The 15,733-nt window shown below is 39.6% G+C and overlaps 1 protein-coding gene across 25 annotated transcripts in view; it reads right to left on the bottom strand.

Moving 5' to 3' along the window:
- GPATCH2L (G-patch domain containing 2 like) overlaps positions 1 to 15,733 on the bottom strand; it is a 45,148-nt gene that overhangs the window by 15,473 nt on the left and 13,942 nt on the right. For 12 of the 25 annotated variants that reach the window (XM_088167375.1, XM_088167382.1, XM_088167379.1 and 9 more), the window contains 4 exons: positions 15,599 to 15,666; positions 14,621 to 14,768; positions 12,497 to 12,582; positions 3,209 to 3,300 (listed from right to left, as the gene is read on the bottom strand). In XM_088167375.1, coding sequence (XP_088023501.1) covers positions 3,209 to 3,300; positions 12,497 to 12,582; positions 14,621 to 14,768; positions 15,599 to 15,666 — 394 coding nt within the window. Of the gene's footprint in view, positions 1 to 1,020; positions 1,170 to 3,208; positions 3,301 to 12,496; positions 12,583 to 14,620; positions 14,769 to 15,598; positions 15,667 to 15,733 lie in introns of those variants that run through there. The other 13 variants (XM_014889980.2, XM_088167391.1, XM_088167390.1 and 10 more) reach the window with 4 other exon arrangements.

Here is a 15,733-nt window from a genome sequence, read left to right as displayed (position 1 = left end):
TAAACACAAGGACACTATCCATGCCTCCAAAAGCTCAGATCACTGAAAGGACTTTTACCACCAGAGATTTTCTTCCTCCCTAGGCATTGGCTGTTGGTCACTGAGTTGGACCAACCTCTGGTCTGATCCAGTATCAGCCTTAACTTCCTCCAGATTTCCTTATTCTAATGCCAAACTACACCAGCCAGATTTTTGTTCTTATCCATTGAAGGCCTCAGGCTTTAGGGCTCACACTGTTCAATTGTGTAGTGTGGAAAACATTAATTTTCAGTCTCTCTGAATATTTGCATAAGTTTGTCCAATTTAATTTTGATAAAAGTCACTTCCTGAAGTGTAAAATCAATTCTGAATTTTCTACCCGCTTTTTGTTGTTCTCAACAGCTCAGTTATGGTGTTTAGGCCAGTGAGTCTCAAAGAACAGGATTAATACCACAACTTTAATACTATAGCAATACAATAGAGACCCAAGGCACTTCTACAGTAATGCAGTTTTTTGATGTTCATGCAAGGGTCTCTGAGAAAAGATACTTTACCAGAACTCAAATACTCAACATTCATGAAAGCACATGAGAAGACATGGAATAAATTCAGTTGCTCAGTTCCCAAATAAACATTATCCCTAGCTGCCTTTTCTCATTCCTGCACTGAGGAGGAAACTAGCACCAACATCTCATCTGCCTTTTATTAGCATCTTCCGATTTCAGCCAAATTCAACTCAAAACTTTCTGTGGATAGTGGGGGGGTGAGGTGACAGGGGAAGATTTGTAGCTGCATGTTTAAGAAAGAAGCTAAATTCATCACAATGACAGGGGATAGTGTTGGCAGAGATTTGAGCTATTTATTCTTTTAGGAAAATCCTATAAAGAATGACACGAGGAAGCCTCTATCTGCAGTCTTGTTCATCACACTGGTGAGGAGTCCGATAACAGATGTATGCAGCAGCGTGATTTAGTGCCGGGAGCTGGCCCCTGATGTGTATTAATACAGCGGCAAAGCGGAACGAGCCCCTCTTCATCACTCATCTCTATAAAAGAGGTGGAATCCGAGATGGCCCGATGTTCGGCAGAGCAAGCCCATTTGTTCTGCTGACTGATGAAGCCAGCTCAGGCTGTGTCCTTCACCTCCATGGGGCACTCAGGTTGCAAAAAAGGAGATCACTGAAGCAGGACCTGGTCAACAAGTGAGACGAGAGCAGTTGGACGCAGCGAAGAAGCTATTTAAAGGTGAAGAAATCCAGCACTCTGTGCCTGCATGACAAGCATAGGCCTGCATTCTGATTTACATGTGCTTCACCTTTTGCAGAAGCAAAGCACCACAAACATAAAAAGCCCCAGAAGCAAAAAAAATGAGGCTGCATGACTCCTCAGGCACATGGGAAACCCAGTATATGGCATTTATATGGGGGTGAGTAGATGCATGCCAAGGGAGAAAAATCTTTATCTCATCAATATCCAACAAACCTAAGTGTCCAATTAATTCTACATTATTGCAGAATAATACTTGGTTATCTTTTTAGGCATTAGTAATTCCATAGCAAAATCTCCTTTGACAGAAATAATCAGATTCCAGAAGTTTCCAAGTTACACATCCAGGTTGTGCTTCAGCTGTAATTGGGAGTCTGTAGTAGAACGTTATTTAGGACACAGCTTCAGTTATCCAATCATAAAAGTTTCTTTCCACAAGTCAGTACTGCAGCAAACCCTGCCCATGGCTGTTCACTTGGCTGAGGATATTTCTAAACAGAGTCTGAGGAACAGATCTTTACCATTTCTTACCATTAAAGACTTTGCAGACCTTGTCTCTTGATGATCAGCATAAGCATGCTGCCTGTACTCTACTAACTACACTTCTTCCTTATTTTGTAATACATAATAATCCTCTCTCTCACATCCATAATAAGAAAGCTTTCCAAAGCCCTGTGCTATTTTCCAGAGTTAAGTTCCACTCCAGATGCGCTCTCAACTCTTCAAAAAGTGTTCATTATACAATTTGCCTAATCAGGTAAGTACAACTTAAATAGTATTTTGAAACATGTAGGCATGGAAACAGAAGCTCTCCTTATAAAAGTGACCAGCAATACATTCTGAATAATAAATAAATGGACAGGTAACAGGGGACAGTGAAACATTAGCACTCATACCAAGAAAATCTAGTATTCTAGTAGTGCTAGGATTCTGTGGTTACAGGTACTATCCCTTTTACTACAGAAGTTTGAATATCCCAAAATGGAATACTCAAAAGCCAGGAATGAATAATCTAAATAAATAATCAATAATAGAAGAGACTTCTGCTGAACAACAGATTATTAATGTTCTTTTCTCTTCTTTTTTATTACAGAACCTGACAGTTTGCAACCCAGATCCTGGAGAGAAAGCTCAGCTTTCTTCTCTAAGTCATTATTCTGTCTATCCACCAGCCCAAGGAAGAAACATAAACTTCCTCCTATTAATCATCAATTTATTTGGTCTTCCTCACTGTTTTCACACCTCCATTTTTTCCACCATCTTACCCACTACCTTGTTACTGGATTACAAGAATAGTTATTTCATAAACTAGTTGGAAGAACATATGTCAGTGGATAGCCGCAAGATAGGGTAATGTGAAAGAACAGAAAGAAGCATCCTAAAACCCACCACATTCACCAGATTAAAGCTTTTTCATATTCTGATGACTAATCAGTGACTTTTCAGAAAACAGCCACATGAAAATTGACCAGCATTTTAATTACTACATCCCCATAACAAGAAAACACTATTTTCATCCAGAAGAATAAGACAACTCCCAGGGAATAAGTGGTTTCACACCCAGAGAAAATACAAAAATTGCCAGATTTTTGCTCCTGTAAAATTGTCTACAAATGCCCGGAGATAAAGGGCATCAGAGCCACCAGTGAGCCCAACACTGAAGGAACACACCATGCATACTGATCAACTGCCTATTACCATGAACTACATCATTTAGGACAGTGGAAATAACATCTTATGAAGAAGCAGATCACTATTCACCGTAAGGTGAAACACTGCAAATTATATTAACTTAACATTGCTACATTGCCAAAATTTTTTTTAGTAGGCAGCTTTTGATGCTATGCAAAAACACATTATATGCTCTCTTACACATTTCATTAGTTTCAAACCAAAGTAACACTATTTTTGCCTATGGTGCTTTGCTCAAAAGGGACAAGACTATAAAAATGCTGGCAGGTTACCTGATGTTGGGCTAGACATGGAGGCTGCAGCTGGCTTTCGTTTCCTCTTGATGTCCCTTGAACATGGCAGTCCCAGGTGGACATTTGCTTGCCTATGGAGAAAATAAAATAAATTAAACTCTGTTCCAATATCCCATTTCTGTAAGATTGACCAGCCACCTCCAGCTCCTACCTTCCCATCAGCTTCTTAACTAGCAAGTAGCACAACCCAAAAGTTTCTTAGGGAGTTTTGCTCAAATTCTTTGTCAGTATAAATTATGTTCCCATTTCCTTTAAGAGCTCACACTTAAACTGTTCAGTAATTATTTCTTAGCCTTGAAAGGATGTGGTTTTGTGTTAACTCCAAACTAACTCCTTGCATACATAAAGATGTGATCAAGCAGTAATATGACATGTGTCCTACCATTACCTCAATGCTAGAATAACAATGTATGCAAGATGCTCTTTATATAAACTGTGATATTTGTTCCTTAGTCAGAAATTATTTTGCAATCTATTTGGTACTGTAGAGTCATCTCAGAATGTACCTAAAATGCCAAATGCCCATGCATATTGTTTCACTATAGTTGTAAAGTTAGGAATTCAAAACTGTTTCATGTGTTTTTAAAATTGTTATTTTCTTATCAAAGTGGCGTACAAACAGCTGAATTTGACTAATGGCAATCTTGTTGCAACTCTAAATTGACTGAAAGGCATAATCTGTTCTGTTAATATCAACTCTTAAGTGTGAAGCCTATTGATGGATGTTTCAGTTTAATCATTTGCCAATTAAGAAGCAGCCATTTCCAATTAAGAAGAAACCTATATTGTTGGAACTGACTTGAGCTGAGAACTTCTTCAAGTCATATACCTGTAGGAAGCATAGAAGTTTAATTCAGAAATAACAGTCTTTGCAGCAAACCAGAGAACTTCCTCGAATAACATCCATAATGAATATAAATGCATAATTAAGCAATGACATTGGGTTCAAATCCCTTTTTTGTCCAATATAACAGACTTCCTTTGGCAAGTTCCTTGGTCATACTTATCATCAGATCTGATGTACAAAATGCAGAACTACAATGAAAATAAAATCAGTTAAAGACTGTGAGGGGCTTACACAGTGTAAAATTTGGAACCATATATGTTTTGATGATTAAGTGCTGAAATGTTGCAGTGTCTTCAAAGCTTATTTTGATTTTTAAAATTTTTATTACTACTAATTTTTTTTGTTACTACTAAAACGTTTGAAATATAACAAAAGGAAAACCTTATAAGTTTTTATTCTGATGACAAAAATCTATTAAAAAAACAAATCCACGTATTTACAATATGTATCATTTTAGATGCTGTATTTATGCAAAACCAAATTGTGCTATCATATCTATACAGAACAGTGTAGGAGCACAAAGAAATTCCTATACTAGTCCAGTCTATAAATTGTTTGAATGTTGCTGAGTCTTTCTACTCACCTGAAAAAAAAAGAGCAACCACAAAATAAAGGAAATACCTACTGTTTCATCTTCTCAACTAAAATTCAAAAGTTCTACAAGAAGTCTCCACGATCTGTCCTCTAAATCTGACATTCAAGAACAGTTCCAAAAATTTCTAAATTGTGCTATGTTTCACAGACAGCCAGTTTTTCAAATCTGGGAGCACGTATTAATACAACCAGACAAAGAAATCTCCCGAGGGGATAGAGTGTACTTTCACTTAAACTCACCAAGACCAAGTGCCTTCACTTTGGCCACAACAACCCCATTCATCACTGCTGGGGGAAGGATGGTGGGAAAGCAGTCCAGAGGAAAAGGGCCTGGGGGTGCTGATCAACAGCGGCTGAACATGAGCCAGTGTGTGCCCTGGTGGCCAAGGCCAGTGGGATCATGGCCTGGATCAAGAATATTGTGGCCAGCTGAACCTGGGAAGGGATCATTCCCCTGCACTTGGTGAAGCTGCACCTCGAGTTCCATGTTTGATTTTGGGTCCTTCACTACAAGAGCACTGAGGTGCTGGAGCGTGCCCAGAGAAGGGCAATGGAGCTGGTGAAGGGTCTGGAGCCTAAGCCCTATGAGGAGCAGCTGAGGGAGCTGGGGTTGTTTAGCCTGGGGGAAAGGAAGCTCAGGGAAGACCCTATTGCTGTACAAGGACCTGAAACGAGGGCATAGCCAGGTGGGGGTCGGTCTCTTCTCCCAATCAACTGGCAGAAGAATGAGAAGACACAGTCTCATGCTGTGCCAGGGGAGGTTCAGGTCGGATATCAGGAGGACTTTCTTCAAGGAAAGGGTTGTCAAACATTGGAATGAAGTGCCCAGGAAGGTGGTTAGATAAGCCATCCCTGGAAATGAAGAGCTTTCAAAAAGACTGGCACACTTACAGAATGCACATTCAAATCTCATGCTTGTACACTGAAGTGATTCACCTCTAAGTAACTTTGTGGATGCTAAAAACTGCTTTTGTACATGACTATAATAGTGGCTATACAGTGTTTTAACAAAGCTGTACTCATGTATTCTGAAACATCTAAACACACATAACCTGAAGAAAAGAAACCGTTTTTTATTTTGCATCAGTGACACAGTATTAGATTACTAACTGCAAGACTACATAATTGTATATAATAATCTGATTAATTTTAAATAATGTAACAATAACAACAGAAATAATTTTTAAATGTTCCGTTTTTAATTTTATGAACTTACACCAACACTAACCAGCTGATCCTTGGGGAAGAATCACTATGGACTAGGAAAGAAGTATGTACTATCATTTCCAAGAGACTTTATGCAATTTTTCCCAGCCCACAAATAGCACAGCTAGATTTTGCATAAGAGCTCCTGGCTCTCAGCTACGCTACATACTCAAACATATACCCTTACCTGATAATTACACAAGAGGTAAAAAGAAAAAGAAAAGAATCTCAAAATCCCTTCTTGTAGTGAAAATAAAGGCAAATCATGCGTCAGTTGAAGACTGCTAGCAAGAATGCCGTATCTAGTAGCCCTGCCTCTAAATACAAAGGCTCAGAGGTCATAAATTGTCTCTGTAACATGTTTTTCATTCAGGTTTATCCCTTATTGATCACCCACACTTTAGTTAGTAAATCAGGAATCTATTGATTACTCACTGGCTCTGACTGACCCAGTGGTAAAAGTGTCATTTCAAGTGGCTGGTGCATTTTACAGGCACCATAAATCTACATGTGGGGAATCTCCAGGTGGTAAGTACCTTGGGAGAGAGAAGAGCAGAAGACTGCATTCAGAGATGACAGTCCTCATTAAAGCATGGACAGAAAGGATGTCTGAGGTATAACTTATGAAATATGCAGATTTTTGGTAGATATCACACTTTTCAATGTAAATTTCTAATCACTTAGCTTGCATGAAGGTCTATATCAGTGAGATAATAGAATTAGCGAATCCCAGTTTAACAGCAGACTCCTATAGCCTCCTACAACCACCACCACCATTAGGCAAATCAAGTCATGGATATGCACAGTACCCAACATAGCAGTGGATAGGCTGAATTATAAAATGCGAAAATATCACAAATTGCAATGGTAAATTAGTTCTCCTTCCAAAGCTGAATTTTAACAACTCTTCTGAACAGTTAAAAATTTCTCTGAAGTACATTAGAACAGGAAAGCCTGACAGAAAATGTATATTTGTGCATTGTCACAGCCCTCTCTGTAAAGAAGTTTGAGACCAGAACTTTGTGAGATATAAGATCTGGGCCTAAACTTACACACTAGAGTAAGACTTACACTGTTATTACTATCCTTCAATCTCTTCTGCTAGGCCTCCATGCTTTCTTCAATGTTGCCTAAACAGCAATGAGAAGATAATTCCCTGGTTTCTTTTGGACTACAACAGGTTTATCATAAGAAGAAACCAAGCTGCAGTGCTTAGTCATGGGTGGAGCAGCCAGGTGACCAGTGACTAACATGAAAATGTAGTTTATAATCTAGAGATGACTGAAATTCTAACCCTGGAAGAGAAAAGGAGAACACACTTAGAGAAACATATCAGGATCAAAAATGTGGCTGTTCTGTTGGCTGCAATATATTCAACTCACACAGCAGTCACTGCCAGGAGTTAGTGAATGAAAAATTACACATGTATAGGAAAAATGGTTTTCAACAATATGAAAAGTCTGTAGTGTCTTTTTGACAGTGATAATATTTTTTGTAATCACAAACTAAAGGAATTATTCAGGAAATAGTTTTTGTCTTTTGTTTTTAACATAGTACTTATAGTACTCAGTTCTGCATGCAGGTCATGCTGAAGAAAAAAAAGGCTTTGTTATGCAGCAAGATGAAATTCATGGTAGTCTCTAATGTGTCAGAAGTAATGCTTCCTTTCATTTCTTTTCCACGCATTTATTCTATGACTTTTTTTACATGTTTTTAAATGACCAGTACTTGCATATACAGGACTCCCATTGCACTTCTACAGTTTGAGATGACCACGCACTGGAGATTGCCACTATTGCATATCTACCACAATATTTCAACAGAAAATTAGGATTGGCAATATAATCTGTGGGAGACAATACAGAGCACAAGCAGACACCAGCTCACAAAGAATCTTACTGAATAGCATCAAGACCCTGAAAACTTCACTATCGGTGAAGTCTAAATGGTAGCATGAAGTCCTTTTAAAATTTAAGAGTCGTTTAAAATTCAGGGTAAAAACCAGCTTAATCTCACAACAAAGGTCTCTGAAAAGGCCATACAGAACTGTATGTCAAATGTGACAACCTGTGGCCTTCTTGGAGACAAGAGGCACATTGCACACTTGTAGCGTGTATGCCTCTCGCTGCCATCTCACATCATGGAGATGTCTGCTTACACTCTTTATTCTAACCCTATCCTCAGAAGAAGCAAAGCATGTGGATTATACAGTGAAAGTGAGAGGCAGTCATTAGTCTACTACTATAAAAACAAGGGATGTTATTATCTTCACGTTAAAGTGAATGTTAATAGAGACAGCCTTTTAACTAAGATACTGCTACTAAAACTCCACACAACCCAGCTGTTGCTGTTGTGATGCTCTATTCAGAGCAAACACAAACCAAATGAAAGGCTCTTTCTCTAAGCCCTGAGGTGTTACCTGAGGCTGTTGATAGTGGCTTCACAAAATTAATAGTAAAAGCAGAATTCTTTCTCCTCTTTGACTACAGAGCCAGCTGGGCACCAGTCTAATCTGCACATAACATGTGTAAATCAATACAAGTTACTCATCCCATCTGCATGCAAAGCTCCCACACACACAAGTGGTTCTTGCTATCACATCCCAGTGTAGATATCTCTGATGCACAGCAGTCTCCTACGTCCTGCAGAGCCTCTTGGGAAGGCTTCTAGAGCACATTTTCAGATTCCAAAATCTCTAATAGGTGAGCTCACTTCTTCAATCATCCAACTCTCATAGATCTTCAACAGCAGCAGTCTGTTCCCCAAGTAAGCATTTTAATGATGTGGAAATTCCATTCCTAAAAGTCTGCATGTGGCAAATGCAAGTGAATGCATTCTCTTCTTGTTCTCCATGTTAGCACTCTAAGCAGAGAAGATGTGATCCCATATATTATATTCCCTATTTCCACACTGAATCACACTGTATCTGTGCCAGAAAGACTACTACTGTTTGCCAGATCTGCTGAGTACACAGATTTGAAATAGCAAGTAAAAAAAAAATTCTGAAGCCAAGGGGAATTTATTTTTCACTCCAGAGAATTAGGTTTCATCAAAATGGGAATATTAGGCCCCAGTCAACTGCATGTGACACTAGGTTGATAGCTGCTGTTCACTGCATGCCTGTCAGAAGAATTCAGTTATATTCCCACCTGGAATATTAGCCAGGCTTTAGCAAAGGAAGACATGCAAATCCTCCAGCTAAATGGAAATAGAGTGAAAAAAATAGGGAGAAAGGTTGCCTAGAATGAACTGGATACTGTCCTGCTCAAGTAGGAAAGTATGAAATTGAGGACATCTGTTCACTCCTTTGGCTGCCTCAGAAATGGCCTGGCATTGCTGGCAATCTCTGTATTTCTACATGCTTGGGTAAGAGGCAGAAATATCAAGATCTCTGTGTGCAGATACAGAAGTGACAGAACAATATTTATTTTCACAAGAGTATTTCTAGAGCTGGAACTAGAATTTGAGACATTCAAGTCTGTTCAATTTAATACCACCACCAGACCCAGAGTATGGGGCAACTCACAGTAAATGAGATCCCTCATCCCTCTACATCTTTATGCCATGTTCCAGGCAAGATGACAGACTTGCTTCTAAACCAGATTAAACTCTAGATTTACAGTTAGTATTAACAGAGTATACGCAAAGCAATTTTCTTTATCTGTGTTGTTCAAAATTTTAATACAATTCTTCAAGTCTCCACCTTCAACATCTATCTGCCATCCAAGGTCCACTTCTCCTATGACCTCCAGTGGGAATATTCAATTGCTTTTTTTCACTCATAATCCTATTTTAAGGGCTAGGCAAAAAATAAATGGCATTAGGGACAATTTATCTTCTACCTTCCTCTCTTATTCTGCCTGCTATTCAAATTAAAGGGAACATTGGTTCTAGGCTCTTCTGAAACTCTTCTCCTGCCTCAAGGGAATAGCAACCAACAATCTACAACATCTTCTCAGCTACAGAATATTGAATAACCGACATCTAATAAGGTATTCAACTTCAGCCTGTACAAAATTCTCTTAAGTAGAAGGAGCTCAACAACAAAATTCTGCTCAGACCACTCCTCCCAGAGAGGCAAACAGGCAGAGGGGAAAGAGGGCAGGATCCCTTGAGTTGCCCATGTAAGCCTCTACTTGCTTGCTTTTAGCAGTCTGCATCGTGAAGTTGAAACCTTAACAGACAAGACATGATTAGCAAACGTTTTGTGCTCTTAAAGGAGAGTAATTATAGGCATGTGAAAAAAGAAGAGATCCCTGAGGTACTCTTCCTTGCATGCCTCCCGAGAGGCAGCAGGGCCATTAAAAATTCCATGATGAAGAGGAAAAACAGTCTGGGAACAGCCAGGAGGCAATACAGCAAATTAATACACCAGTCATCCCTTGGGAAGGCTGCAAGAAAGCAGAAAACTCTCCTTGCTTCACAAAATAAAATTATACCACTAATGATAACAGTCACCACACACACAAAACTGCTTCTAACGATGGGTGTGAAATTCCCAGTGCTGTGCACACACTTTGAATGAAAGCTCCTCTCATCACAGTCATAAATCAAGAAAGGTAGCGTACGATTTATACTGCCTTTCAAATAAGACTTCCCAAAGAACCTTCCACATAGGCCTGTCAGTGTCAAGGAGGAGGTTCTTTCTCAATCCTCAGCTGCGCTCAGTACTCTGGCCTTTGGCTCTGCCTAAACAAAAGTACTGTGTTACCAGTCTTCCAGATAAACTGCACCAAAATCCACCAGTGAGACAAAGAAAACAGTTCCATAGCAGAGAAAATACTCCACTGGACACACTCTGTGATAGCAGAAACAAAGCAGAGAAAGCAGATTTTGCAAGGCACAGCAGGATCAGGTTGAAGAAACTGGATGGCACACAACATCAAGACCATATCTTTTCTAATATGTTTCATATGATTTAAGAGGATTTGCTTCCTACATACACACATCCCATTCTTTCAGCAAATTTCTGCTTGGCAAATTTTAGAGCAGAATTTCTCCAGGATGAGGTGCAAGCTGATAGAAGCTTCCTAAAGCACAAACTACTGAAATTGATTCCATACATGGCAAAAATAGGAGACGTTACCTGAAGCAACAGTTTATCTGAGCTTACAGAGATCAACTGAACCTCCTGTAAGAAAATAGATTACTACCAAGTATGCTTGGCATATAAAGCTAAAGAACTACTATTAAGAAAATGTTTCTCTGAAGGAGCAACCTCCTTCTGTGCCCTTAGCAGCATCTTTACATAAACCAAACATATATTAACTGGCTAACTGGACTATACAACCAGAAAAACCTAGCAAACACAATCTCTCCAGGTTTAGAAATCCCTTGTAAAGAGCTTGGCTTTGGAAAGGGCCATCACTGACCATCATAAAGGTAGAGATTTTGCCCAGTTTGAATTTGCAAGCAGGATTTGTCCAGCTCACCTTTCTGGAAGACAAACTTGTATAAAGCACCAAGTAAAACACTGGAGGCAAAAGAAAGGCTAACCTAGTTGAAAATGAAGAGACCATTCAATCTTCTTGCTTCACAGGCAGAAAACATCCCCAGAGTGGGGCAAAAGCACAGAAAGGAATCAATTTGCTGATGCACAATCTTCTGAATTCTTTTTATTCTCATCCAGTTGAACATTTAAGAGCTGATTTCTTCCTCCCTCCCCTTTTCCAGCTTTGGCATGCTGGCTACAGCAGCATGAGGTCATGGTGCGACATCGCAAAATTCCCTGCAGAAGCCGGTGGGAAGAGAGGCTTTGCTGGTTGGGTGCCAAGCTTCTGTTCAGACACATACAACCTTAGTACATTTTTCATGCTCTATTTGCTAATTAACAAGGGGAAGAAAGCCATGAAGCTGAAAGTCCAGACATTTCCTTCAGATTGGGTCCCTGGTACAAGCACATAAGCAGAACTGTGTCCAAAGCAAGTCTTTGTCTATTTGCTCAGAGAAAGAGCTCAAGGGCACGTTACCTTTAGATAGTCACCTGCAGCACAAAAACAGGAGTCACCTCTAAGGCCAACACTTGAATTTCATTTAGGTTTAGTCAGCAGAAGGTGCCTGAATAGCATATTAACCCGAACTATGCAGACTCAAATATACCTAACATCTGGCGAAACCAGACCTAAATTTCAGCTATTGCTACAGAGAGATATCAAGCCATTAGAGGTCACCTCAGGCGAGTCCTTAATTTGCTCAGAGGGTCTATTTAAGACACCCAGGAGAGCAAAATGCTGCAACATATCACTCACACCAGTTTGTCAGCATTTTCCCTCTCATCTTGTTCCAATTTCAATAGTGGGCAATGATACTATGTCCATTTGTACCTCTAAAACAGATTTGCAGCAACTCATCGCATACTTCAGAATACATTGCAATTATTTCTAGAGGAACAGTATATTTTGCCTGTCATACACTGTTTCATACACTGTAAGCACTTAGTTCATTGAAACTCTCATATAAACTGCATTGCTACATTTTGTGCTAAGTTTGGACACAGACTTCCAAGGGAAAAGTGTGTTAAGTTACAGGTCCGTGAGTACTGTTCCGATCACACAGTACTACTGAAGACATCCAGAAGAAGGAAGTGAGACAACCCCAAGAGAGCAGAGCAAGGGAGTTACCTGGCAGTGCAGTGTGCTGGCGAGCATCTTCGGTGGGAAGCATCAGCAAGCACATCCAGAGAGTACAGAGGAGATAATGGATTGAACTGGAAAGTCAAGAGATTTTATTTAAGCAAAGCATTAAAGAAATAGTGTCCAGATAAAGCTCCTCAGATCTGTTCTGTTCATGCAGTATAAGGAGACCTTTAGCTGTTCACACAGTATAAGACCACCTTTCTGACACCTCAAAGGGTAAGACTCGATGAGAACAGACTCTCACTTCAGACAAAACGCTAAAATAAAGGGTGAAACAGCAAATCTCATAACCACCTTCTGAATACAGACAGCCTCAGCACACTCCTCTTCCAACTTGCATTATTACAAACACTGGTTGACTAAGAGCATAAGTGCTCTGTTGCTGCATGCTATGAGAAAAAAGTCTGCTTCTCTTTCAGAAAGCCTCTTGTTTACCTTCACATTGCAGAGAAAAAAGTCACTGTTATGAATTGTGTAAGCACAGAACTTTCCACAGAGCAGTTCCTGTACTCCCAAGGGTTGCGTATATCACTGAAACAGACCTCTAGAAGACTCAGATCCACCAGGTTAAGTTCACAGTGAGCACCCAATTAATTCCCTGGCAAATGAGTTGCTCCTTCCACACCCCTCCAAACTCATAAGCTGAATTTGCAAACTGCTTAAAACAAATTTTTGAAACAATGCATGGTCAGGCTAATCTAAAATACTCCGTTAGACATACATTAGAAAAATCTTGAGGACATCAAACCTGAACAAGACAGCTTGTTGTAGAAGATGCAAATGGTCAGGATTTTTAATGGACAGGACAGAAATGGAATAATCTGGTCAATCGATGCATGGAACAAACTTTGCTCAATATGTAAATAGAAGCTTTAGACTGGCAGTTTCTCTGGGGTACCTGCTTTATACTTCCATTCAGCATTTCCTCTTTATTTATAATTCACACCTCAAGCGGGAAATGAATTTCCATCCGCTTTGCAAAGTGCTACACCAATCTCCAGAACACTTTTTTTGCATTACTAGGATCACTGATGCATTTTTAAATAAGGATAAAGGAACAATCCATACCTGTAGCAGGACTCATTATACAAACTATCTGTAACTTCAGAACTCAGTACTAGGCCTTTACCCTCCACCTTTCTGAGAAAGAAGATGCACCAAAAAGCTGCTGCTATCAGGGAGATCCTCCTCAAGTGTGACTGCTCATTTACTGTCAGTGAAGCAACATTGCAACTGCACAGAAAGGAGAATCACCAGGAGCGGTCTCTCACTGGAATGGCTGATTCAAGTTCATTTAAGACAAACAAAAGTTACTTACTTTTGGTCATTTTAAATCTTATGTAGTTACTCTTATCTTTAGCAATATAAAAGTAATCTGTAAATTGTTCTCACTAAGGGAAAATACACAACTGCGCAAAGGCCTGAAAATTATTTCTTGCCATATATGCATTTTTAGTCACCTGAAAAGTAAAAAAAATTTATCCCTACTGCTCACCAACCATAAAACAACTCGCATAGGAATAGAAAGGAGTGTGCATGGCCAGAAGCACTGCTACAGTATGACTGCTCAAATGGAAGAGTGGTTCTTTTGATCTTAGCTATTAAGAACCTGAGCTTTTATATCTTAGAGTGAAAAAAAAACTCCTAGCAATGAAGCTAAGAAAGACTTACTGGAGAATATAAAAGAGCACACACAAGAGTTTCAATTACAAGAATGCTTGTTTCTCTTGCTTATCACCTCTTATATTTTCCTGTTACAGCTGTTATTTAACTACATAATTTAAGCTCACCATTTTTTCCCTTCTCTGTGGATGAGACTGGCAGGTAGAAGCCTCAGCCAAACAAGGCAAAACAAAGCACTTAAAAAGAGAAAAATGTTCCAATTCTTATGGAATTTTGAGAAGCCAAAGCTCCTCCTGTCAAGAGGCATTTTCCCCTCCCACTCACTGTTAGAAAGGATGGCCTACACTAACCTGAAACAGGGAGATAAATAAAAGGAGTTCCCGAGCTATTCAGTTTAAATAGACAATACAATGCCTGAGAAATGGGTTGTCTTCAAAGCTCAGAAGACATCAGTTAACAAAATGAGAAGGGACAGGACTGCCTTACCTCAAGTGCATAGGCAACAGTGTGTGGGAAATCAGAAGCCAGCATTGTGCTCTTTCTAGAGAGAAGAAAACCAAGAAAATAAAAAAAGAAAAAGCAGAGTGACCTTACCTGGTTGCGATCTCTCTTTCCCATGGATGGTAACCAAAAACTGGAAGGAGGCAGAGTCAAAAGGACAGGTGGGAGCAATGCCAAGGAACAAACATGGGGGGGAAAAAAAGGGTTGGAGATGAGATGAGAAGGGGAAGGGAAGAACACAGATGGAGGGAGAAGGAAAAAGATTAAACATCATCAGGAGTCATATTAAAAACAACAAATTTCAGATCCTAAGAAGAAAATTAGGTATCAACAGCTGGTGAAGGCTGGACCCACTGCACTACAGTCAAGATGTGCCATCTTTACCTACCCGTTCCCTAGAACAACATTAGGGAGATGCCAAAGGATAAGCATCATGACTATTTCCAGTGCTGACTACAATTTAGAAACACTAATAGGGGAAGGAGACATAACACCAAAGAAAGAAAAAGTAATTTCATAGCTGCCTTGTCAGCATCATTTCTGCAGTCTGGGTATGCGTCCATAGTACAGTTCCACAAAGAAGCATTTTAAAAAATGAACATATGGGGCTCTTAATGTCCAAAAGATCTGCAGTTACTGCAATAGCACACTATAAGGGAAGGTGAAAAAAAAGTTGACTGTAAAAAAAGGGCATTCGAATAGCATCCACACACTGGGGCAGCTTTATATAAACATATATATATATATATATATATATATATATATATATATATAAAACAAAGGGGAAGTCAGCAATTACAAGTAAGAAAACAGAGAAGCCATCAGTACAACACTGTCTCCCATTCCACAGGTTATGCTTAAGTGTCCACCCAGCTCTTCATGTCCTTCACCCCCAGAAGGGAAGAGGATCCTATAGCTCTTCTTCCCCTCCCAAAGTTATGTACAACAGCTCAAGGGCCTTACTCTTTCTGGCGCGGATCATTAACAATATGACCCAGCCTCTCGGTGCCCAGAGTGCTCATGGAGGTCTCCTGAAACACAAAGACAGGCAAAAGGTTGCAAACTCTGACACAGTGAGCAGAGAATAGCTTGCTGCCG

This window comes from Sturnus vulgaris, chromosome 6 (assembly GCF_052056855.1).
Source record: "Sturnus vulgaris isolate bStuVul1 chromosome 6, bStuVul1.hap1, whole genome shotgun sequence".
Taxonomy (NCBI): domain Eukaryota; kingdom Metazoa; phylum Chordata; class Aves; order Passeriformes; family Sturnidae; genus Sturnus; species Sturnus vulgaris.
The sequence above is the reverse complement of the archived record's forward strand: the minus strand, read 5'-3'. Positions and strand labels throughout refer to the sequence as shown.